Source organism: Nothoprocta perdicaria, unplaced genomic scaffold, assembly GCF_003342845.1.
Source record: "Nothoprocta perdicaria isolate Ctin4 unplaced genomic scaffold, notPer1 scaffold_16, whole genome shotgun sequence".
Classification (NCBI taxonomy): domain Eukaryota; kingdom Metazoa; phylum Chordata; class Aves; order Tinamiformes; family Tinamidae; genus Nothoprocta; species Nothoprocta perdicaria.
In genome coordinates, this window is record NW_020454760.1 from 3,058,312 (window position 1) to 3,082,297 (window position 23,986).

General features: G+C 41.7%; 1 protein-coding gene across 1 annotated transcript in view; it reads right to left on the minus strand.

Annotated features, from left to right (window-relative positions):
- Window positions 1–23,986, minus strand: part of PTPRM (protein tyrosine phosphatase, receptor type M) — a 328,512-nt gene that overhangs the window by 184,050 nt on the left and 120,476 nt on the right. Inside the window, exons 7-10 of the mRNA XM_026035379.1 lie at window positions 15,160–15,468; window positions 11,703–11,812; window positions 8,088–8,289; window positions 5,211–5,313 (exon numbers count right to left, since the gene is read on the minus strand). Coding sequence (XP_025891164.1) covers window positions 5,211–5,313; window positions 8,088–8,289; window positions 11,703–11,812; window positions 15,160–15,468 — 724 coding nt within the window. The remainder of the gene's footprint in view (window positions 1–5,210; window positions 5,314–8,087; window positions 8,290–11,702; window positions 11,813–15,159; window positions 15,469–23,986) is intronic.

Here is a 23,986-nt window from a genome sequence, read left to right on the forward strand (position 1 = left end):
CCCACCAAACATCTAGACCATTTTATCTGAGCTCTCAAAAGGCAGAAAGTTGACTTTCCATTTCTTAGGAAGCTTTCCAAATCTCTCCCTTCTCATGTATATTTCTGATAGTGCTCTCCTTGCTTGTGTCTACAAGAGATTTTCTTTCTTTCTTGTTACTGCCTTACTACCCGTGCAATGTCACTGGGAAGAGCAAGAAATTACAGTAACACGCTGGGATTACAAAACGTGCTAGGTAGGGATTATAAGAGGTCAGAGCTAAAAATACAGACACTGTAATGCTGTTATTTGCATGTGCTGTTGCCATGCTCTTGCTCACACTGCAAGCAAAGGTGACTCTTACATTTCAGAACTCATTGCTCGCTTAGCCTAAATTTATAATCACATTCATGATTCTGCCTCCTTAATTCATGCAGGGAATTCATCCTGCTTTTTTACCTTGCATTACATAAACTTGGACTGAGATGTCTGTATCACCTCTGAGAACTGGGTTTCCACATTTAGGCCCAGTCCTTAGCCTGGCATGCACCTGCAACAGCAAAGAGTGTCCCATGCTCTCTTTAAAGAGACTGTGGAAAATACTGTGAAACTTTTGTGCATTCAGAGTGCTTGCAGCCCTGCTGCATTCTGAGTTCTAATGACAGTACCTGCCACTGCTTTCCAAATATCCTGCCCATTCTTTCCTGCAGATTTCTTGAATGCCAGTGGGGCAACTTACTTTGCTGCTGTGTGAGTGCTGTGATGAAGACTGCAAGCTGCAAGGACAAGGGGAACTAGTGGCTCCTTTGAGAGGCTGTCAGTCAGACTGGAGGGCCCTGCACAAGGTCTCCCAAGCGTCACAGATGATCCCTAAGATGTGTCTTTTTTTCCTCCTTGGAACACATGAGAGAGGGCTGAGGAAGCAACCGCGGCCCCGGCTCCGTGTGCAAGGCCTGGGCCTTCTAGCAGGAAGCTGCTGCATATTGTGTAGCATGAGCTGCTACTTTTCAGATGTGACAAGCTGAAAAATATAATTTTCTCCTTCCCAGTGCTGCTCAAATAGAGGAGGCACATGCAGAAGGAAATAGTAGCCAAACTTTTGCTGAGATGATAGGTTTCTTTAGGGCGTCAAGTGTCACAGCAATCATGCCATGTGCCTACATCTGGGTCCATATGCAGACAGCCTTAATTCCATCTGTGAAAATGAACCTCGTATTTACCACAGGTCTTCAAAGGTCTGGATTAGGCCAGAAAAGCAATTCTCAGTAAAATTTAGACTGTCTGAGCACATCCTGAAGTTTTTACCTGATGAGGTAGTAGAAAAGAGCATACTGCCTTAGAGAATGCACAGTTTGGAAATTCCGTGACAGTCCTCAGTTGTGCTTCAAATTACCTAAAACATGAACATAGTTTTGGGGACTGGAATGTAGTATACATTGCTTCTCTATGGAAGCGAGATTAGAAGTAAGTTATGTTGCAAAATAAGCACTGCATGTAAGAAAAGTCAGATTAATTTCCCCAGYAGAGCTGTTCTCTTTTTAGGGCACCTGTTCTGCGTGTTGCAGAAGACAGGAGGCAAAGTGATGATAAAGGGGGTGCCTTGGGGGCACAGCAGCACCCAAACTGCCTTCCTACCAGCATCTCCCGTTCCTGTGGGGGATTTCAGCTCTCGTGGATTGTGGATTACCTGCGTGGGGTCTCCTTTGCTTGTGTTTTAGGCTTTATTTCCATTTTGCTGCTGGGAGTTGTGACCGTACCCTGTGCACTGCGGCACAGGCTGCAGCTCCAGGAGCTGTGGGGCTGCCTCTGGAGGGAGCCTGCAATTCCAYAGGGACAGGCAAGGCCTGGATGCCAAGCGGTGCCTCCTGAAGCAGCCCGGCTGACCCAGTGCGCTGTGCCGGGCGTCTGCGCTGCAAGAAAGGAGAGACCCTCTCCTGTCCAAACCCATCCACAAAGACCGGCTGGCAGAGCCGAGTCCAGGTGGTCCTGGCTTCTTTCTTCTCCTTCTGCTTCCTTTCCTCCAAGGGCTGCCTATCACCAGGTGTTCCTGCTGCTATCCAGGGTGTTCCTACTCGGGGCTTGCTCAGAAGAGCAGGAGGAAGCAGCTACAGTGGCAGGATTTCGCTGATCACACGAGTGAGATAAGGACGTGGCAACCTCTATCCAAGCTCAGCCTCTATCGTGGCTAAGCTGAATGGAAGTTTATCAGAAAAAGAGATTTGCCTGCTCCCTGCRGAAGCTAAAAACTCGCAGCAAAACACAGAAAACTTCTCCAGCAAAGGTCACMAAAACCTTTTATAATGGAAGGAGGTAGGAAATCGCCAGCTCTTCCTAATGTAAATGAGTAACACAAAATAAATACGAGCAATCACTGAGCATTACACTTCCCATTCCCATGTATGAGTCAGATCTTTTTACTAAGATCCCTCAGCTGCAGCAAACAGAACTGCAGCAGTCTTTGTAACCCCAGATAATCTGGCCCCAAGGTCTTCGAAACTTCAGGCCAACTCCCTTTGGAGAAGTACAAGGTGGAAATGAAACTGCCTTAGAAAAGTGAAGCCCTCAATAAAGGCTGAATAACTCTTATATGAGAAATCCTTACAATTGTGTTTTTATATGACTTTTTAAAAACTGTACTAACTTTTAAATATAAGTATCTCTGAAGAAAGGTCGATACCCACGCACCACAAATACATTCCACAATTTCCACATAGCCACCATTTGAAATTCAAAGGAGAAGATCACAACAGCCCAGCCAACAGTTAAATAAGCAAATAAATTCATTGTTACTGAATGCATTACTGCCTTAAACATACATAATTCCGAGATAATCTCCTTGAAATAAACACAGCAGCAGCCATAAGACCTGCTAGACCTGAAATTGAAGACAAAAGCAAGCAGTATTTGTTGTATTAAAACTCTGACCAAACACATTTTAATCATGTCCAGTTTTATGAATTCTAAAAGAACCTGGAATGCCATTTGGCCTTCAGGATTAATGTGCACTTTATCACTGTAAACAGAGCTTCCCGCGCCTCTCCATAGTGCTCCATACGTACATAAAGCCACATTTAAACAATCCGCATCTCCCTTTCTCTGCTGGGGTTATTGAAAGGGAATTTTAAATAAGGTATCTGATACCAGGACATATATTTTTTTTCTCTATGTGAAAGAGAGAAAAAAAATGTGGAAAAAAAATGCAGGATTTCTGAACTGGATATATCGGAATTCGGTATTCTCGGGTGTTACCTTTACTGGCTTGAATGCTAGGATTTGTGCTCCCTTTATCCACTTCAGGAGTTGGGGAATTTTGTGTAAGAGGGCTGACGTGGTGATCAATGAAACAACAACAAGCACTTACACCACAGGGTCAGTGCGAGCTCCGGAATCTGCACTAACCAGCCTGGGGGTTGGAGCGGGACCAACACACAGGCATCTCCTCAGCGGAGCGCGGAAATGGAGCATGATTCAACTCTCAGCACCTCAGGAATATAAGTGGAGGTTAAAGCCACATGCAGCACGTGCTCTGCAGGCCATGCAAGCACAATATGCTTGGCAACATAATGCACAATCAAATGTTAGAAGTATTAAGGAACTTTTACTTTCYCTCTCTGCTTCACTCAGTATTTATATTGTGAGTTCRCAACCAGCATTCATCTCGTTTTAAGMCYTGTTGCAAAAGTTCTTGGTAAATTTGCTGTAATGTGCTCATCTGTTTCTGTCAGCTCTGCAGTTTGATGTTTCTCCTCCTATTTTTCTAAGCACTYWTCCCCTTCTTTGACACACTCTGATCACCAAACTAGCTCCTTGCTGCTGTCACCAAAGTTTCTGATGTCTCACTACTGCTATAGGAGTCAATCATCTTTAGCTCACGAGAGAGATGAAAGGAAGGAAACTGTTTTCTTATTTATGGTCTAACATGTTTGTGTTTATGCAATAATGGCTCCAACTAGTGCTATTTTAATGCAAAAGCTCAYATTTAGGAGGACTGCACTACGGGTTTAGGAAGTCAAGGCAAAACTCAATTCATTTAATAAACCCATTCTGTTTCTAATCTAGTCTGCTGAATCAGTTTCATTAAATCTGATTGATTGCTTTCTGTTTTCTCTCAGATGGATCAGATTTCCCCRGCATGTCCAATTTTGTTTTTAAAAAGTTGGCTGAATGACCAAATGAACGTCTTTCTTAAATTCAGACAGGAAAATTATATATTGAGTTTAGAATATGTTTTTATATGTATACACGCACACAGATACCAATGTAGCAAAATGCTGCATAGAACAGAAACGAAATCTATCGGATACCGAATATTCCAAATAAAGCAAAAAGAACATTTCATTCATTCATATGAATACACCAGATTCCCATTTCTCAAATCAACAGAAATTACCAAACAGGTCAGTCAGAATGGAAAGAGCCAACAGCCCTTTGCCATAGACGTAACCCGTTCCTCACAGGAACCAAAGCGTMCACCTGATTTCTCAAAAAAAAACCCCACAAAAGCTAAATATGTGGAAAATCTGCATTTCTCTAGTAGGTATTTTCCTCTGTTTGGGCTACTGAGCTCAYGGCTGCTTCTCATGCAGCCATCGGTCTGTTTTCCTCTCTGGAAAGCTGCTCTCTCCCTTCCCACCAGCACAAGGCTGGCAGGGAGCTGCAYAGCAGTCTGTGGGATAAACCACTGCCCCCTGGAAATTCATTAGTGGATATTACATAACACTAGAGAATCAGAGTGAGTGGCTTTCCATTGTGCTCCTCATTTCTCCGCCCAATTAACTGTAAATGCCTGATTAATGTTACAGGCCATATATTTTTTAAAAAAGGCTAAGTTACTAAAGCTGCTGCTCCTAAATCAGGGAGGTAAACAAGGAGAGAGACTATTAAAGACACAAGGGCTCAGGACAAAAAATGTGATATGCCCTTGAACCTGTAACACTGAAGGAAGCAATTACCTTAAAGAGGGCACCCGCACAAGGCAGCCGTGGCTTTGTTCCTTATCTTCAAAGAACATGCCCCTTGCATCCGGATCAAATCCTTTAAACAATACCYGAGCACTCCACATCAAAGCACTTCCATTTTCTCCCGTTATTTAATTTAATTAGCGCTAATACAGACATGAATTTAGACACTGAATGCTGTGTAGAAAATCCCCAGAACACATGCCCAAGAAGTTAATCAGTTTGGTTTTAATTTTATAAAGACTTCCTACTTCACCCCCTCCTTCCCAGTACCTGACAGGAGCGCCTCTGCTCTGCGCAGGTTTCAGYAAGACTGTCACAGTGCTGTCAGTCTGATTCAAAGGTGTTTCGAGTTCATATGGTGGCATAGAGGGGGCTAGAAGCAGAAAAGAAAAGAGGGAAAATAACCATGATGTCTGTATTTGTTCTTTCAAGGCCCGCGTCCTGGCTTGACGAGATATTTTTAAAGACTTTTGCAAAAACAAAAACACATCGTTAGTCCAGCCTGCCTTCAGCTGCAGTGCCTGTATCAGACAGCAGTTAAAGAGCATCCTCAGGAGAAGAAAGAAACACCAATTCATCATCAATTTTAAGATATCCATGAGATCCCAGCAGGAGGAAGCTCTCAGAGGTAGCCCAAGAGCCTTGGCAATCAGGCTCTTGTAGGTTACCAAAGAGGRGCACCTGAAAAGGAACACGTGAATGATGGCACACGATGTATCTTCGTTTGAAACCATGTTCACTAGCACTGTGTTAAGCTGGGTCTTCTTAATGTGGGATTACACTTGTGCCCCAAAGAAAACGATGCCTCAGAGACTGACTTCTGCTCTTGCTACTTCTTTCATTGCTGTCATACTGTCACGTTACTCATTGTATTGGATGGAAAGGTGCTCAGTATATGGGTTGTTCAATGGACTGTGGGATCCTTAYTGTACAGCTGTTAGTGCTGATACACATTTAATGGATTTAGAGGTYATAAAACCAGATAGGAATCACTGCAACAATCTCTTTGACCATGCTTTTGCTCCACATATAGACAGTGTCAACCCTGAAGCTTCTCAAGTAAATTAAATAGCTCCAACAACTTGAGTCTCTCTTTAAGATCTATTTTTTTGCCTTTTCAGTCTTCAGGTAACAGCTGAACCTGCCTGAAAGGTGCATAAACATCCTTCTTTGTCCTTTATCCCTCTTATTTACTCATCTAAGGATTGCATTAACACTTTTGACCATAGCACTTCACAGTAAGCTGTGAAAAATTAATGATATCTTCATCACTTTTCATTGGTATTTACCAATTCTGAGATGCTGCACAAATAAAATTTCATCTTCAGAAAACCCCTGGCAAGCTGAGAGGGTCCTTATCCTTATCCTCTGTTTCCAGTCCTGGATGTAAGGCGCAAACGTTCAGACCAATCTTTTAAAATAATTTGGGTACCCACTTCAGGGTGCCTAAAGGCACAATATCCAAGAGAACTTTGAAGACTCAGAGACAGTTTTCATTGATTTCACCTGCAGTTTTGAATATTGGCCACTTGTTCAAACAGTGTCTGAGTCTCTCAGTGAACATCCACAAAAGGAGGGAGGCACCAAGTAACTGCAACGCCGAAAAGCTGTGTGGCCTCTGAATCACACAGAATCCCAGACCGGTTGAGGTTGGAAGGGACCTCTAGTCCAACCCCCCTGCTCCAGCAGGGACACCCAGAGCACGGGGCACAGGGCTGCATCCAGGCGAGTTGGGAAGATCTCCAGAGAAGGAGACTCCACAGCCTCCCTGGGCAGCCAGTTCCAGGCTTCTGGCACCCTCACAGGAAAGAAGTTCTTACCTAAAAATAGATATGGAGAGCCAGGCCACCTCAGCAGTGTCCAAGCTTTACAGCAGGGCGTGGGCATTACTACTGCAYGCAGAGAAGGGCAACATAATTGACACCTACTGTTTTGCCAGGGTTTTTAGACRATCCTAAGGGATGCTGCTTCTACTTTTATGTCATCAAGAATTAGGGTTTCGGTACCCAGGGTGAGTCTCCAGCACCTGCTGTTCTTGCAGCAGCGAGCACAAAGGCAGAAGACAGCAGGGCTCGGGCAGGTCGCACCGCGTGCTGGCGTGGAGCTCGCTCTCATTCCACAGCCACCTGTAACGCCYCTTCACACCAAAGACTTCTAGCAGATGACATGCCAAATTTAGGAAAGAGCAACAATTTAAGCTCCAGAGTGATTCCCAAAAGCCCAGATTCTTCCTGCTCTCAATAGTCTCCTTTCTTCTTTATTCTAATACGGCCTGATTCTGCCATCCTGACTCATAGCAAGCTCTCGCTACGTCAGAAGTTGATTGCTGGAAGAGCAAGGTCCTGCGCACGGTGGGAAAAGGGATGGAAAACGAACCCTGTATTTACTGTTTCACATTAATTTYGTTTTCACTTTTAATTACGAATAACTTCTAACTTGAAATATRTCAACTGATATTTTTTCGCTACAATCATCACCTGTATTAACAGTAATTTCCACCTTGCATTAGCTGGCTTTTCTTATGACAGAAATTAATTGCTCTATATCTGACTAGCACTTATTTGTGGGTTTTTTTTTTCCCTTATGCATTGAGGACAGGAAATGAAGGACGGGAGAAGCATCTACAATGAGAGTTCTTGTCTAACACAGTTTCGTATCCACTGCAGTCCAGGGGCCTGCGAGGAGCAGGCTGGCAGTTGGCTACACTTCCTAAGCAAGCACTAGATATATGGGACTCCTGCTCTGCTCTGCTCTCAATTCTTCATGGCTCATTAGGGAGATTTTCCAGCACCATTCCTGTGCTAATTTAGAATCACGTCAAGGGTGAATAAGCTCTGAATGGAGCCCTCATCCTCATGTCCAAAAAACCCTACGCTAAGTGTTGCAAAAGCAGCTGGCACTGACTCCAGGCACATCATTCATGGGGCTCTTGCACGGTAAGTTAGAGTTGTGAATAGGAATTTCAAACTACCTATGGCTGAGCTAATACTCAAGCACTTGAAAGTTTTTCAAAGATGTTAGTGTATCTCCCTTGGACATCTTCAGGTGTGAACACTTACCGATACTTTCCAAATTGTTGTAGTAAACAACAAGGCAATTACCTGGGACATTATCATAAACACACACAATTATTCTCCAGTGAAATACCTGATATTTTAGTGGTGAACTGATTGGTGATCGGAGGCCCAAAGCCTTTAGCTGTGCTGGCTCGGATGGTGAAGGAGTAGGTAGTGCCGGGATAAAGCCCGAAGAAGAGATAGTGCGTTTCGTTGCCCAGCTTGGAGACGCGTCCGCTTTGATTGGATAAATCTATTTCTGGGTCAAAGGAACTGACTGCTTTGTAGGTGATCTGCAAAAGAAGAAGAAAGTTATAAGCTTGTCTGGAGCAGATGGGTGAAGATTGCATCTTTATCCAGCAAACCCGTCTGATGTATGCGCTGTCAGACGTTTTATGATAAGCTATCTTCCTCTCTTCTGCTCTTCAAATCCTGAATCCCACAAAGGGACACGGAAACTCAGCCGTAACTGGTATGAGTTATTACTTTTATAGATAGAGGCTTTTGGAGACTTAGAGGCAGCTAGATTACAACTGTAAAGAATGAGTTCAGGCTTACATTAATTCCTTTAAGATGCCAGCTTTCACAATGTCATTTTTGGAATCCATCTGACTGCTGGCTTTGAGCAGCAACAAGGAGAACAGCAAAACAACCAGGTGAAAACAGGTAAGTAAATACGAAATTGTGCGGCCCAACTTCCAGCTGACTTGCCTAAAATTGCACTTTGCTCTGAAYAGGATTATCCTTAGCAGATGATAAGGGCAGCTTAAGGTGAATTCTTCAAAAACTGGGTAAAGCTTGTCTAAATCTAAAGCTGAAACATTGTAATTGCTAAGTTGGAAATGTTCAGGTTATTAAATTCTACCTTGGTTAGATCCTCATTTAAAGGTAAAGGGGGAATTTAAGTAATAAACGCAAAAATATATATATTATATCCTCTGTTCCCTCTCCGATTCAGTCTTACTTGTTCTCATTAGTAATGTTAACGTGAGTTCACAGTAAAGTTCGATACAGATTTTTTTCTGTTAGTTAGTAGTTTCCATGCACTGTAATGAGAATTTCAAAATGTGAAACCCACTAAAAACTTAAAAAGGAAAATCTATTCAGCCCTCCCTTGTACTTTCACATAATTTTGTTCATATTAAAAATATGTATAATTCCAGCATTAACGTATAAAGTGATAACTTTATACGTTAGACGAYAGTCTTTTATTACATTTATGCCATATTATTATAACAAAGAAGACATATAAAATAATATTTTAACAGAAATATCTAAGTGTTGGCATTGCATACCTTCAACACTTGCAATTTCCTAAAGACTTTGACTTAATGAAAATCGATTTTACATGACCCATTTAATATAACACCTATAAAATGCTGAAAACGAGTAATAAAAACTGATACAGTTTGGATAAACTCTGACACTCTTCTGCTAGATACAGGCAGATCCTCCATAATTCCTCATCCATAAATTGAGCTGAAAGTGCCTTAAAACCCCCTATGAGCCTTCCAAATTCTTACAGAAGAAGGGCAAGGTGCCACCAGGCAGCTGAAGTTGAAATTAAGGTTATATATCCCGAAGAATCCCCTCTCGGATGGCAGGTGTTGTTTTGTCTGTGTGCAGCAGAAGGGGCATGGACATTTTTGTGCATTAAAAGACAGATTAAACAACCACCTGGCAGCTCTGTTCCATACACAGCTGATCCCATTTTGGAACTAAAAGAACTCCTGAAGCTCCCTTAACTTGTGGTCCTCCATTTCTATATTTCTCAACTGCCTTACCCAGCATCTCGGGTATATTTTATTTGAAAAGAAACCAGGATGCCTCAGTCCTTCAGCTTGTTTTAGACTACTGATAATTTTTACATGTCAACACTAGATATTAGATAAGACAACTAGGTATAGATAAGATTAGTCACTTAGCAAGGGCCAATGTTCTGTAACAAAATAAGTTCCTCCATGAGTCAGGCAGCCACAACAGCAGTCAGTGTCTTGACTGCTTCAAATGAGCTTGCCTTGTTTCTGTATTTTACTCCTGGTTTTAAGACCATTGCTATTTTTTCTTATTTTCTTTTTGAAAGACTAATCTGTCACTTTCACCATGGTGGTTCAGCTTTGCAGGAATGAAAAAGAAGGGCACGTGGGTCATGTTTCCACTGGGTGCTTCACAATTTTTATCAAATTTAGATGAAACTTAACACAAAAGACTAATCCCTTCATTCCTACTACCTGGGAGCCTGTAGTGCTGATAAACGAGCAAAACGATTTAAGAAATTTATGTCATTTCTTCATCTAAAAGCCTTTTTTTTCCCTATTTCAAATATTGGTAAAATAATTGGATTTGCACCTAGTTTCACAAGAGCAATGAATACTTTAACGCTTGMTATTTTAATGCACAGTTTTTTCCCCACCTGCTACATTAAGAGACTGTCTACTCCAGCCCCTAAAAAGAAGTGTGGAGGCCCCAGAAAGCAGACCAAGTTCCGAGATTTCCGATACCAGAAAGTTACTAGAAAAGCCAGACACAAAGGTGTGACTGAGCTTCCTCCCCGGGAGCAGGGATGCAGCCACCTAAGGACTGGGCATTAAGAGCATCTCTCCTATAGCTCCGAGACCCGGGATTTTGGGAATCCCAGGATTGCACTTGCAGGAAAGGCTGCGCACACAAGAACTTACCCAGGTTAGAGGGGCTCAGCTTCCAGCTCCTGCACTTCTTGCTCCTGCCCCAGCTGAGTGTCTTCAACAGGTTTTTGGACCAGACAAAAGTCCCCGGGAATCTTGTCCCTACTGTCCTCCTGCCTGGTGGCTCCTTCATCCCTCCTCGTGCCCCAAGGCAGTGGGAGGGGAGAAGGTGCCCTCTAAAACTTTCCATTTCCCTCGAGATTGGCAGCTTTCTGAACTAGTTAGGAAAGTTACCAAAAACAGTCCMTACATTTTGGTAACGGATTATCCCCTCACAATGAAGCAGTTTGCAAAACAGTATCAATAGGGTACCACTCAACCTACCTCTTCTCTCCTACTTTATCTCATTTAGGTGCTTCTTTTGGAAACAAAGCATTTCAACAGCAGTTTTGTAGTAAGGTCAGGTAAGAGGTTTAACTGTGATTACTGTCTGACAGCTTAATCTGCGCAGCCTTTTGTCAATTTTTCTAAAAGACATTCAGGCTGAGGTTCCATATGAGCAAAAGCAGTGAAGTTTAGACATGTAACAACATATAATTTTGTTGAATTTGCATTTAAAAAAACGCCAGATTTTTTTTTTAATTTGTGCCTGCTTGTTTCTATTACAATAGACTGGCAGTAATGAGTCTCTCAGAAATGTGATGTTGACTGTCACTACTGTGTTATGTCTCCTAATTTTTAAGAATTCACTAAGATCTGCCTTTCAGTCTTTAAATATTTGATCTACGTTAMTAGAGAGAATGCTGCACCATACGGATCTAATAACAACTGATAATCTGGGACATTCTTTAAATTCTGGAACACTTAAAGTTGATAATCCAGGAATATTCTCATTCTTGCAGGAATTTACTCTTACATTAGGTATTTTTTATTGCTTTATAAGTAGTTCTGTTGTCAAAAAAACCTTTCATTTTCCAGAAACAGACAAGAAAAATACTTTTTAAAAATTTCTGTACAGATTCAGCGTTTTTATAAATGAAAACTATATATGAAAAATGAAAACAGGACAAAATACTTGATACCTCATACAACGTAATCACACCGTATGTTTGCGCTGGCTCTCTCCACTGMAGAAAAATCTTCTCTTCAAAGGTACTCCCTTGAATGGACTCCAGCGGCACAGCACTGGGCACTAAAATAGTAAAAACACAGGAAAAAAGAAATGCCAGTTGAGAGAAGCTGCGGCAGACCCTCCTGGTGGCACTCACACCCTCAGGGTGTGACTCTAGTCCATGGGGTCTCAAGCCCCAGCTGGAGCACAGCTCATGCTCGTCAGCTATAACCAGCATTTGGCAAATAAGAGTCCATAGATGACCCTCTCCTCTCCTTCACACTCAGGAGAACAGCTCAATCATCATCAAGGTCTAGGAAGTGGCACCTGCTATTGTCTCCCCAACACTGCTTGGAAGGACAAGGGTGGGTGGGTGAGGAGAGCAATATACTTCTCCGACGCACATATCTCTGAACATGTATTATTCCAGAAACTATCTATCTAGAAACTACATACGTTTTTAAGGAAACATATGCACTACTTTCAGTGCAAAAAGGAGTCAATAAATATGACAGATCCCTAGTAAAATGTTACTGATGAAAGAGAAGGACATTTCAGGTCTTTTAGGAATTAGTTGATGTCACAATAATAAACTCCTGTAAAGAAAATCTACTTACGACACTTAATCTTCAAGAGTATTAATGCCTCGTACTAACATGGAGCATGTTCTCATATTCATGGACAAAAATGGGAAAGTAGTGAAGTCCCAAGGTGCCCTTCCAGCAGATTAAACTGGAATAGGCGGCTTGGGAAGCCCGGGCATATTTGGCACACAGCAGTGTCATGATGTTGGCAGCAACATGTTAGGCCTGGAGTCTTACAAAGAGTTGAACATACMGAAACTGTGAGGCTGAAAAATAGAAAATCTGGTATAATTTGTGTGTGTTCAAGCTACACTTATGAGAATCGAGACTGAAGAACCATGGATGGTGGAAGGCTCTGACGCTGTGTCAGCTGCTCCCAGATATCTACCTGCGCTTCCTCCTTGCTCTGCAGCAGTCACATTATCTTGGTGCCAACCTTAGCATGTTTCTCGGAGCTGTACACACAGCATGTGGACATGGAAGTTTTCTTTTTGAAATGCCACACAGAATGCAAAAAGAAAACCTATAAAATGTGAAATGGACTATACGTAAAAGTTCCAATAAGAAGATACACTTAAGGTTTTATAGATGTTAAAGAGAAAAAAAAAAAAAAGATGAAAAATATATCATAAAAGGGCAGAAATACCTTTTCACATCCCTTACTGTGATTTACCTGAATGGTTAAAGAACCTGCTTAGCAGGACACGTGCTGACCCCTTCCCTTGCCAGGTCCACTCTCACCCCTCCACGCTGTTGGCCCAGGAGCTCATGCAGTTTATGAAGGGAAAATTCCCTGTGTTTCTTCCTGRAATTCTGCTGCCAGCAGGAAGCTCCAAGGCCACAAGGTGATGACAGTTTCTGGATTTGCTTACCAGTCCCATATGAATCAGTGGGATTGCACCTGCGGGGCAACCTCAAGTCTGGGCTCCCAGGAAGGAGAGACTTGGCTAAACTTGTTTGGAATCACAGGCTTAATGATTTAAGTGTCAAGAAAAACTTAATATAGTGTAAATAGATTATGAATAAATAATGACAAAACATTGTGATGACCCTCTAAAACCCCCAGAAGGCCATAAAAAAGGAGCAGCTCTGCCGTAAGGGAGGCCAAACACCGGGGCTGTGGGACATCCCTCTTCAGAGCCCCTCAGACCTCAAGTGGAGAGAGCCCTGAGCAACCTGCTCTCTCTGGACCTGCTCTGAGCCACGGGCTGGGCTCGGGGACCTCTGCAAGCTTTTTGGCCCCCTGCAACCCAAATGATTCTCTTACTCTGAGCAGAACTGTAGGACTTTCATGCCTTTTATTATGCACAGAACATGAAAATATCATCCAAGGCATTTTTTTTCAGCCACTGATGCTGGGTTTTAAAAGGCTTTGGAATAATAAAAAAGTTCTAGAAGGTTAGGGAAAGGCAAGTATTATATAAAACTTTAAGGTAAACAGAAACGACCCAGAAAGCAAGGAGAGCCTTAGTTTTGTCATCTTGGACAGAATCCTAATAGGCTTACAATAGGCAGAATCAAAATTAGAGGACAAAAGAAAAACCCATTCTAATTAAACAATTTCTATGCTAGCTTTGTTTTGGCAAATCTGTTTCACTGGTAACTGCACTTTCATAAATTGTTTAATTTATCCCCTTCTATTTTTTGATTACAAAACAGCACTACGTAAAACCACTGCAGATTATATTATATGATTAAATGGGTCTAACGACAGACTTCAAGTATTTATTAAAAGCATAACTCATTATTACTGSTATTTTTTTCAGGAATCTTCCCAGCGGGTTCGTGGAAATTCTATCACTGATCCATAAGAAAACATGAAGATTGCAGAAGTTACAAACTTGGAGGGGACAGATCTCTAACATAAAGCAGTGCAGGCCATTTAATGAGGCTTATTTGAACATTAAGCATTTATGATGGCTAAAAGCAAGGACAAAGAAGTGAGGATGTCCTTGTAGGAGGCACCAAGGGGCTSTTTCTTGGAGCAGGCCACTCTGGTAAGGTGGAAGAGATTCCTGGCACAWGACTCGTTGACCAAGACAGTCCCACTCTGATGTGAGAGGGAGCAGYGCTCCAGCAAAGTCTCTCCAAGCACCACTAGGATAATATCACCTCACACTGAGGAGAATGGTATTACCTTCTCAGGGAGCATTATAAAGCATTACTGAGACACAGTAGCTGCTTCTGCTGTCCCTGCTTAGGGAAAAGACATGGGCAAATTACGACAGAGATCAAAATGAGCAAATGAGATCTGAAAACCTGATTTTACTCAAAATTGACTCAAGGGAATTTCTATATATTTGAATGAAAGATATTGTCTGGAAAACCAGCCAAGAAGCGGTTGGGAACCCAAAGGTAAGGCAACTGGAACTACATATGAAGAAGACATATTTAACATTAAGATTATTTACCAAAACAAAAACATGTGCGAGGACACCATGGGCAATCACTTCAGTTGTCTTCAAATTGATACTGGACCTTTTAGAGGCAAAATATAACTCAAGCAGAATTTATGAGCTAAATGAAGAAATGGCTAGATGATGTTTGATGGCATGGCTTATGAGCAAGATCATAATGCTTATAAAATCTGACTTTACTGCCTTTAAATTGCTGAAGATGGTGGGAAATCTGCTATAAATTTCAACAAAAATAGAACAGAAACTTACACAGAAAGAGGTTGTCTTGCTTGACACAGTGTTATGCAAGCACACTTAAGGAAATAATAATAAAAAAGTATTATAATTGCACGCAATCTCCTAATCTGTATAGTTTGTTCCATGGTTTTGGTTTGCACATGAACTAATTTGCACGCGTGTCCTTCAGACGGTAAACACCAAAGCTCACCGTCTTCATCGGTCTGCACCACAAGCTCCTGGCTTTCCTTCCGTCCTTCGGGATTCATGAGCACGAGCTTCACGCTGACGTTCGTGTACGGTGACAAATTGGTAATTGTGTGCTGCGGGTGGGAACTTTCCGTGTCCCAGCTCACTTCTTCCCGCACTTGCTCTTGTCCCCCGGCCTGGTAGCGGTAGTGGACGGTGAGGTTGTACCGATGGCAACGCGTGACGTTGTATCCAAAGGGCTCCCAGCAAATGGTGATTTGCCGAGATTTGATCTCCACGACCTCGAGCTTCCGTGGTCCACGCATTGGATCTGCAAAATGACCAACACAATCCTGGGATCACGTTCAGACTCGTCAAAATTACAACAGAAGCAGTAACATTSATAGCAGGAAATGATAAGGTTCTGTAAATGCAACATGTAAGTAAAAAACAGAAGCTTTTTCCTTTATCTCTCAAGATGCAAATGAGAGTAAAAGCACAGGCCTAATGAAAAATCAGAAAAGAAAAAAAAAAAAAAAGAAAAAGAGAGAAGTTTCTTTGATTCAACAAAAAAGAGAAAACAGAAAGTTTTGTCACTAAACTCAAATTGTACAAACAACACAGTTTAATTAAAGGTCACTGACAACTATTTGCAAATAATAACCATGTCCAATTATGTTTACAAATCAACAGTTTTAGACAAAAAAAGAAAAAAAAAMGTTATTCAAGCAAAAGACATAACCAAAATTATAAAGTAATTTTGGATGAGTAGTTTCACATATAAGGATTGGTTTCTCCSCAGTCTGTTTATCGAGAGCAAAAAAAAATACATTCTTCTTCAGCTGTTTCTGACTTACTTCCAGCTTAGAAACTGAGCGCAGTTAATCAATTGTTGTTTTGCCAGGAAATTAAGTTAATAATCCAACTTCTTTAAAGCAGTCCATGGTTGGTTTGTCTTCATTTTTCCCCACAAACGTCTGCTGTTAGCACCGTGCTTCCCATGGCACCTGAAAGAGCCCAGCGCCTCACTCCGTAACAGCAGGTGAGTGGCGAAACACGGGAAAACCCATCCYGGTGGGTGTCCCTGCTGCAGCTAGGCTTTCCTGGAGACCTCCCCGCTCCTACTGAGTCCTAGCTCACATCCAGCAGAATCAAACCCCGGCCCACGGAGCCATCTATAAACACGATGTTTTTCTCAACCCCACTGCCCAAAGGTTGCTGCTGTGGGAAGCGGAATTCCCTCATTCCCTCCCTTGCTCCYGGCCTCAGCAACTCAGCTGGGAAAGGGGAGCCCAGCTCCCCATCACAACATGGCGCATCCCCGCATTGCCGTAGGCCCCAGATTTTCCATTTTGCCATTAGTGCAGCTGTTATACACATTTGTAATAAACTTCTTTTTTTTTTTAATACAGGAGCCTTTGACAAGATTAAAGACAATGTCTGATTTTATCCACTGCTTCACTAGTTAAATGCTTAGAGGACTTTTAATGAGYTAGAAGCCTCTTACACGTAAACAAATTAATATGCATCTTCCCTCTTTTATGTTTATTAATCAACGTGTCTTCTCTTGCAGTGTTCTAAACAATTTGCACAGGATTTCATCTTTTGATTTTTTTAATAAAATCCCTGCATGCCGAAAATATTTGTTCAAAGATGTTATTCATCCTAACTCCTTGAAGAAAAGGTGTTAAGAAATTGCTTGTTTTCTCTAACATCCACAAAGCAGGGTGCATTTTTCCCCCCTTTGAATCCTCTGGCTTCTTTTTTCTTTCCTTTTTTTCTTTTTTTTTATTTTAATTGCCACACAGCATTGATCAGCAACAGAGAACATTTGCCAACGGGTGAGCAGACGGCAGAGCAAGGCAAATTCAATAACAGATAGATCTATTCCCAGTCTTTCTTCGAGTGGATGAGACTGACTGGCACTGAATCTCCTCACGTGCCCCTGCCCAGGCCCCAGCTCACACTGAGTCATGAGCCCCGGGCTGCCTACCTGCCTCCACGCTCAGATACCCCAGCCAAGAATGTGACGACTGGGGTATTTCCTACTGCTACAGCWGGTTAATGAGAGGCAAATCTCAAAGGCTGGCAAGTCCTGCGTGTTTCCTCTCTTCTTTAAGCACTTCTGTCTGCATAATTCAGACAGAAATCTCATGAGAAAAAGGTGTTTCCCTCTTTTGGTTTCCCATTCTAAGCTTTTTATTTCACTTTTTTTTTTTTTTTTCTTTTTTCATTTTCAGATGAGACTATAAAAACAATGATCAAAGATCTTTTGATCAATATTTTGAAAGTGCACTGTTATCTGGATTAGCTAAATGGGACTAGAAGATGAAGGGAATTAACGTGATCTGGAGAGCGCACAACATTTATTAACTAATCAAAGATCACAGGCGGGCAAGAATAAGGATGAGGCTGCTTAGTTTCACAGGGCCACAGAAGTCATGGCCATTGAGGTTGAAAAGGACTCTGGAGAGATCCCCTGGAGCACATTTCCAAGGACCATGTCCAGGTGGGTTTGAGTATCTCTGGGGAAGGAGACTCCGCAACTTCTCTGGGCAGCCTGTTCCAGTGCTCGGCCACCCTCACAGTCGAGAAGTTTTTCTTCATGTTCAGGTGGACTTTCCTGCGGACCTTCCTGTGTTTCCGTTTGTGCCTCTTGTCTGGTCTTGCCCTATCAGTGGTGGCCAGGACAAGAGGCAATGGGCAAAAACTGAAACACAAGAAGCTTCATCTGCACATGAGCAAAAACCTTTACTGGGAGGTTAACAGAGGTTTCAGAGTAGGTTCATCAGAAAACTCAGAGTAGAGCTGAAATATCTTCTATTTAGAGACATAAAACTAGTACAAAACATTTTAAAACAGAAAGTAAGTTGCTAAAAAAAGKTTCATACTTTTAACAATATGGAAAATGGGAAAAGAAAAAAAAAAAAGACTGGACTTGAAAAGGTGAGGACAACGCAGCTTTCAGTGATATTTCCTGGATACAGCTAATCAGACAGTATAAACACCCTGCTTGCTTTGACTCATGATCCGAATCTCTAATCTAGAATATCAGATATCTAGACAGTTCTTATCTGTTTCTATTACCATTCACTCACAGATTATACAACTAAGAGGCCACCATAATCTCTTTGTGGGATAAGGGCAGTGGGGACCAGTCTCAACGCTAAGTGGAAAGGAGAAAGGGAGAGTAYGGATAAAAATAGTACTGAGAGAAGGCAAGGAAAGACATATGATGCAGGAAAATAAAGTAGGATCTTATATGTACCAGGTGGGATAACTGCTGCTCTATGCACAATGTCCATTGAGAAGGTCAGGTTTCTAAAGAGGTCAATCCGTCAAAGAGGTTTTGAAGATTTAAGATATTGGCTTGTATTCCAAAAAAATCGTCATTTGTTTCCTCAATCTCAAAAATGAGCCTTGTTGGTGAAGCAGAGTACATTGATTATTTCTTTCATCAAACAAAACTAATCCCTTAATTACCACTATTCTATTTGCTTTACTTTATTTTTCTTTCCAGTATCATGCTTCTCCTATTTACCAGACATGACTTCAGTACAGAACTGAAGATAGCRGTATCTAGAGGTGGCAAACTTTTAAATTTAAATTCTTGTCAGTCTGCCTCCTTCCACGCTATTCCTGTTATTCTCCTTTGCTACAGGTTTTAGARCTTCTAATCTGCTCATATCATGGAGTTCTCTGTCATAACATAGGCGTTTTTGCTTCAAATTCATGGCATTTTCTGATTACTGTAYGGAAATCCATACAGTAAGCTGGAAAACAATGAAGAGAAACACACTCACTTTTAACCGGAAAAAGAAGCTAATGGAATTCTTGGATTAAAAAGATGTGTCTCAAGAGTGTCATGCAAAATAACAGCAATTGTAACAAAAGATACATATTGGAACAAAAGAGATTAACGGAGTTTCAATTGGATCAGCCTAGCCGTGCGCTTCTCGGGAGGTTTCTTTGTGCACCCCAAAGGACCCGCTTACTGTGAGATGGTTGTTAGTGCACGGAGCATCACTTCCAGACACTGGGATAGTAAACACTGTGCATCATGAAGGACGCAGGATACTTGGGGAATGAAAACTGCTCAAGAACACTGGAAGAACGATGGCTAATGAATGCAAAAACTRTTATTTAAAAGGGAAAGATGAATAAACTATCACAGCATGAAGACTTCGTTCAGTTGATTTCATTTTGTGCAGGATTTTTTCACTCTCACAGTTTCTCATGGGAACTCCTAAATATAAGCGAAAGAAACATGCTGAGGAGACACCGCTCTCATGCTCATGAGTCCCGTGTTAACTSCTCAGGCACTACTTGGAAGTTGCTCTCCTAGCAAGGGTCTATCGTTGTGACCAGGCAAAATAAGTGGTAAACTATGCAGAAAAACATGAGGTAAACTGGAAGAAATGGGGCCTGCCCGTTCTTATGAAGAAGGGAGTCTCCCGAGGYGGCTCTCCCTGGATCCTGGTGGGGCCTGCAGCCCCCTTCCCGCCAGCGACATCGTCCCGCAGGCCCCGCTCCGAGAGCCGCTGGCATTCCAGCATCCCGCTTATCCCGGGATCTCCCTCCGCTCTGTTCAGCCCTGTTTGGCCGTGAACATGGAGCAGGGCCTGACATGGAGCACCTCCAAGCGCAGCAACTCGCCGCACTGCGCCCTTGTGCTTTACCTCTTACCACAGCAGTGCAGCGCTCCAGAAACTCCGTTTCACAACCACAGAGCGAATTTTAGGTGCAATTTTAGCACCTTGTCATCAAAACTTGGGCTGAGAATGAAAACTCACRCTGGAAGTTCTGTCTTTTCTGCTTGCCACTGCCTGCCCAGGCCTACGGAAGTAAGAGCCTGGGAAAGGGAGGGCACAGTGATTTTCCTCCACTCCATGACATCCTAGTAGCAGCAGATCTCGTAGGTGTTAGGTAACACTTTGAAGACATTTGAGCCATAGGAATCAAGMTTTTCCTTCTTCTTTAGGTAAATGATGAATATGGATTAGTCCTGTAGTAACTCACATGATTGAAATTCTAAACTGGACTCTATTATCCTTCCACAGACAGGAAAGGATGGTGTCACGATAAAAAAAAACATAACCATTTAAGATGAGAAGAGAATTGTCTGAAATTTAAAATATCTAAAACTGTATTATTTTATACATAAGACATGAAATTTAATTAATGATAAATAATGACATTGCAGATGCCCTGTTTTTTCATGTTTTTTCTACACAGCTTTGTATGAATCACTCAATATCACATCAAATCCCTTGAGTGGAAAGACAGAGTATTAATCTGAGTACTCTGGTTTCAGTATCACAGGGCGTTACACGTTGTATATTAGAGTTACACATTGAATAGAGAGATATGCAGGAATATCTCCAAGGAACTCGCATCCTCCAGCCATATCCCCGGGAGGCTTCAGGCTTGATTCTGCAGGCTGAATCCGGGCTGCTCCTGATTCACTTTCCCGGGTGGGAAATACCTTCCAGCAAAAAGCAAAACAGGGCAGCGGAGCAGGAGACGCGCAAAGTTCACTTTTCCCTGCAGAGGAGCTAAACTATTAAACATTTAACAGTTTCTAACAATAGAGATCATATTTCTCACTTTGCATACATTTATGCACACCATATTTCAATTATTTCTCCTTACTTGGTAAAATTCCACCTACAGAGGCTTTACTTTGAGGGTCTCCAGATAAGCTGATATTCTCTTGCTCTTCATCATCCGAGCAGTTACCTTGGGCCTCAGTGGCACCAATCTTGAGTGAAATACTATTTCACCTACACGGGAGCAGACATATATCCCTCCTGAGCCTGCAAATCTGATTTGTCATCTTTCTAAAAAGCAAACCTCAGGATTTTTACATCTAGAGTCAAGACCGTACAAAAAAAAAAAAATAAATAAATAAAAAAATAAAAAAAAAAAAGGTAAAATATTTTACCTGTTCAAATCCTCTTACTTGACTCTATACAACCTATAAATGTCTAAAAAGAATTTGCTGTTTGCACATCTGGTCTAACAGTTTTGTGCAAGATCATATTAACTGCGATGGGACTGATTTTTATACTGTAATTATTCTTTGTGTGAGTTCAACAACAGACTGAAGCTCAAAAAGAGCTTTTCTTTGCTCAAAAAAACACGTGTTTCATCACCATCACCAGCTAGTAACACATCAGGGCTTTTCACCTTCCAGTTTACCCAAAACCACAGAGTGCAGCGAGGCAAGAAAGATTGGGCAAAATTTTGGGTGGTAATGTAACAGACGACCAGGTTTTCATGTAGGTCATATGAAATGCGATGGTTTTACACAGCTGCCTTATGAAGCCAAAGTCAGACTTGTTGATTTGCAGTGATGAATAGGGAAAGAAAATGGGTACCTTCCCCTCAYTATTGTTCACACTGGCCATTATTTTGGTTATAAAAGAAAGGAATCACTAAGGTAATCACAGAAAGATAGGGACAAATGACTAAAAAATRAGCAAAATCAACATCCTGGTATGATTTTGCTGATGATGCTGTCATCCTGCTGAGTCCAAATATTTTCAAATCAAATGCAAGACTAAGCTATTTGTGTGCACAAAGCTGTTGACAATCCAGAAAACAACTCCTGGAGTAAAGAGGGATGCATTTAGGAGCCAGTCATTTTCCTTATCCAAAAACACACTGTGTCCTGACAGCAAGCAAGAAATTTTAAAAGCAGCAAAGAACAGCTATAAATTTGGAGGAAAAAAAAAAAAAAAAGAGAAACCAGTTTTCAGTAAACCAGGTAAAACCAGTTTTACCTGGCACACCTCTGCTTTCTTTCAGATATAGAAATTAACAGCAATACTTATCAAAAAGATTAATTCATGTAAAAGTAAATGACTGCAGAAGACCCTCCGTATTTTCTGGAAAGGTTTCAAGTTGGAGTGTTTTAAACTCTTCCCATCTTTCATTTGAGAGATGCTACATGGCATTTCTGAATGAAGGTGCCTGCCCTTGTGCAAAAAGCCATGCCTCCAAGAGCACTTCCTCCGGTCTCCTGGAAGCACTCCCGATGCTTTAAGCACGGGAGATGCACGTTCTTCTGAGACAATGTGGAAAGGAACTAGGAGGCAGCAAAATGGAAATGACAGTTACCTGCTCTCTGGAGAAGGGAATAAGCACATGTATATAACCTGGAGCTGAAAATTGAAATATAAAAATGTATCTGTTTTGTTTTGAGAGACTTCTGGGGGAAAAAAAAAGGCTTTATTTTAATTACATTCTAAGGTATATGTCTTCTCCAGTCAAAATGCCAGCAAAGAAAGACCACCAGATGGATGTGAGTAGCCTCAAGGTAGCTGGATAACATGAGCCTTGAGCCTCCCCATGGCTGGGGAGCCATGAGCCTGTGGGGATGGATGCACCCCTCCACGTTATTCCAGACTTCAGGAAACCTGAGAGGCAGGAGCAAACCTTCTGCATCAGAACACTTTCTGCATCCCAACACTTTCACGGACATGATCAGCACCTGCAGGGTCACTATGTAGACAACATCAATAGCACAAGAAATAGCTATGAAAACATCAGGTTTCAGATCATCCCTCTCACAAATAATTTTTTGGTTCTCCACTAAATCACTTCCTATCATCCCAGAACCATCTGATTTCACAGAGTTTTCCTGACAGAAAAGCCAGAGCTCTGCTGCAGAGAACAGAGCCACGAGCATCTCTCACACCATCCTGYTCCCAATAACACTGCAGGGACTGATACTCACACACGCCTTCTTAAATACTTCCACTGCTTTTATTTTATCATATACYTCTCAAGTACTGGATAGCCAAACTCTGCATCTGTATGAGGTTTAACAGCATTTCTCCTGGTTTATAGACAAAGAAACCAAAGCTCCAYATGACTGAGTTATCTGCCAAAGCTTACAAGGCATCAGAAAAACTGGTGGAAGCCCAGTTCTCTTTTCTTATTTCTAAGCCATTAATATGTGATAGCCAATAGATTTGCCTTTGATTTGTGGCCACAACTGGTTAGTCCCCAAACCTGGGAGCTCAGAAAATGATAAAACACATACTCATATGTGCAGCGCATATACACAGCCCACAGCAGAAAAAAATGTGCAGGTGCAATGCTTAAAATGAGCTGACCTCAACCCTCTTACTTTTCCTCAAATTCAATACTGAAATATAAGAGGGATGTGCTTTTTCCAGGATGGATCATTCTTGCAAGAGAACCAAGATATTTAGTCAATTATAATTGACTAGATGACTCAGAGGAAACCCATTCTAACAAGCGAACAAGAGCCATCAGCTCACCACTTAAAGATAACTGACTAGAGGTGGTGTTAGAAACCAGATGAGGCACTAGAATTAGGGGTATCTTTTAGGAATATCTTAGCATAAGCACATAAATGAGTGACAGAATCCTGTAAGGAGCAGTTTCCTTAGCTTTTTCATCTCTTCCCCAAGTCAGAGCTATACATATCCCGCGAGGCAATATGTCTTCCAGGCTGAAATTCACAGTTGCAAAATATTGGTAGAATCATCAATAATATCCTTTTAAAGTCAGTAGTATTTTTTATGTGCCAGTTTCTATACAAGGTTTTCTTTCTTGAGGGAGTTGATATGAACTTTTTGCTCTACAGAAAAATTTAAAACCCAGCCAAAGCAAAACGATTCTAGTATTTCTTTATGTTACTGTCATTATATAGGTATACTTTAGATGGTGAGTCATTGAAATTCTAATATATTTCAATAAGGAATGAAAAACATCTTTTGATATATTTTTGTCAAATTACCTACATTACATGATTACTCCTCCACAATCAAAATCAGATTTAAACTACGAATGATACAAACAAGATTACATCCCGA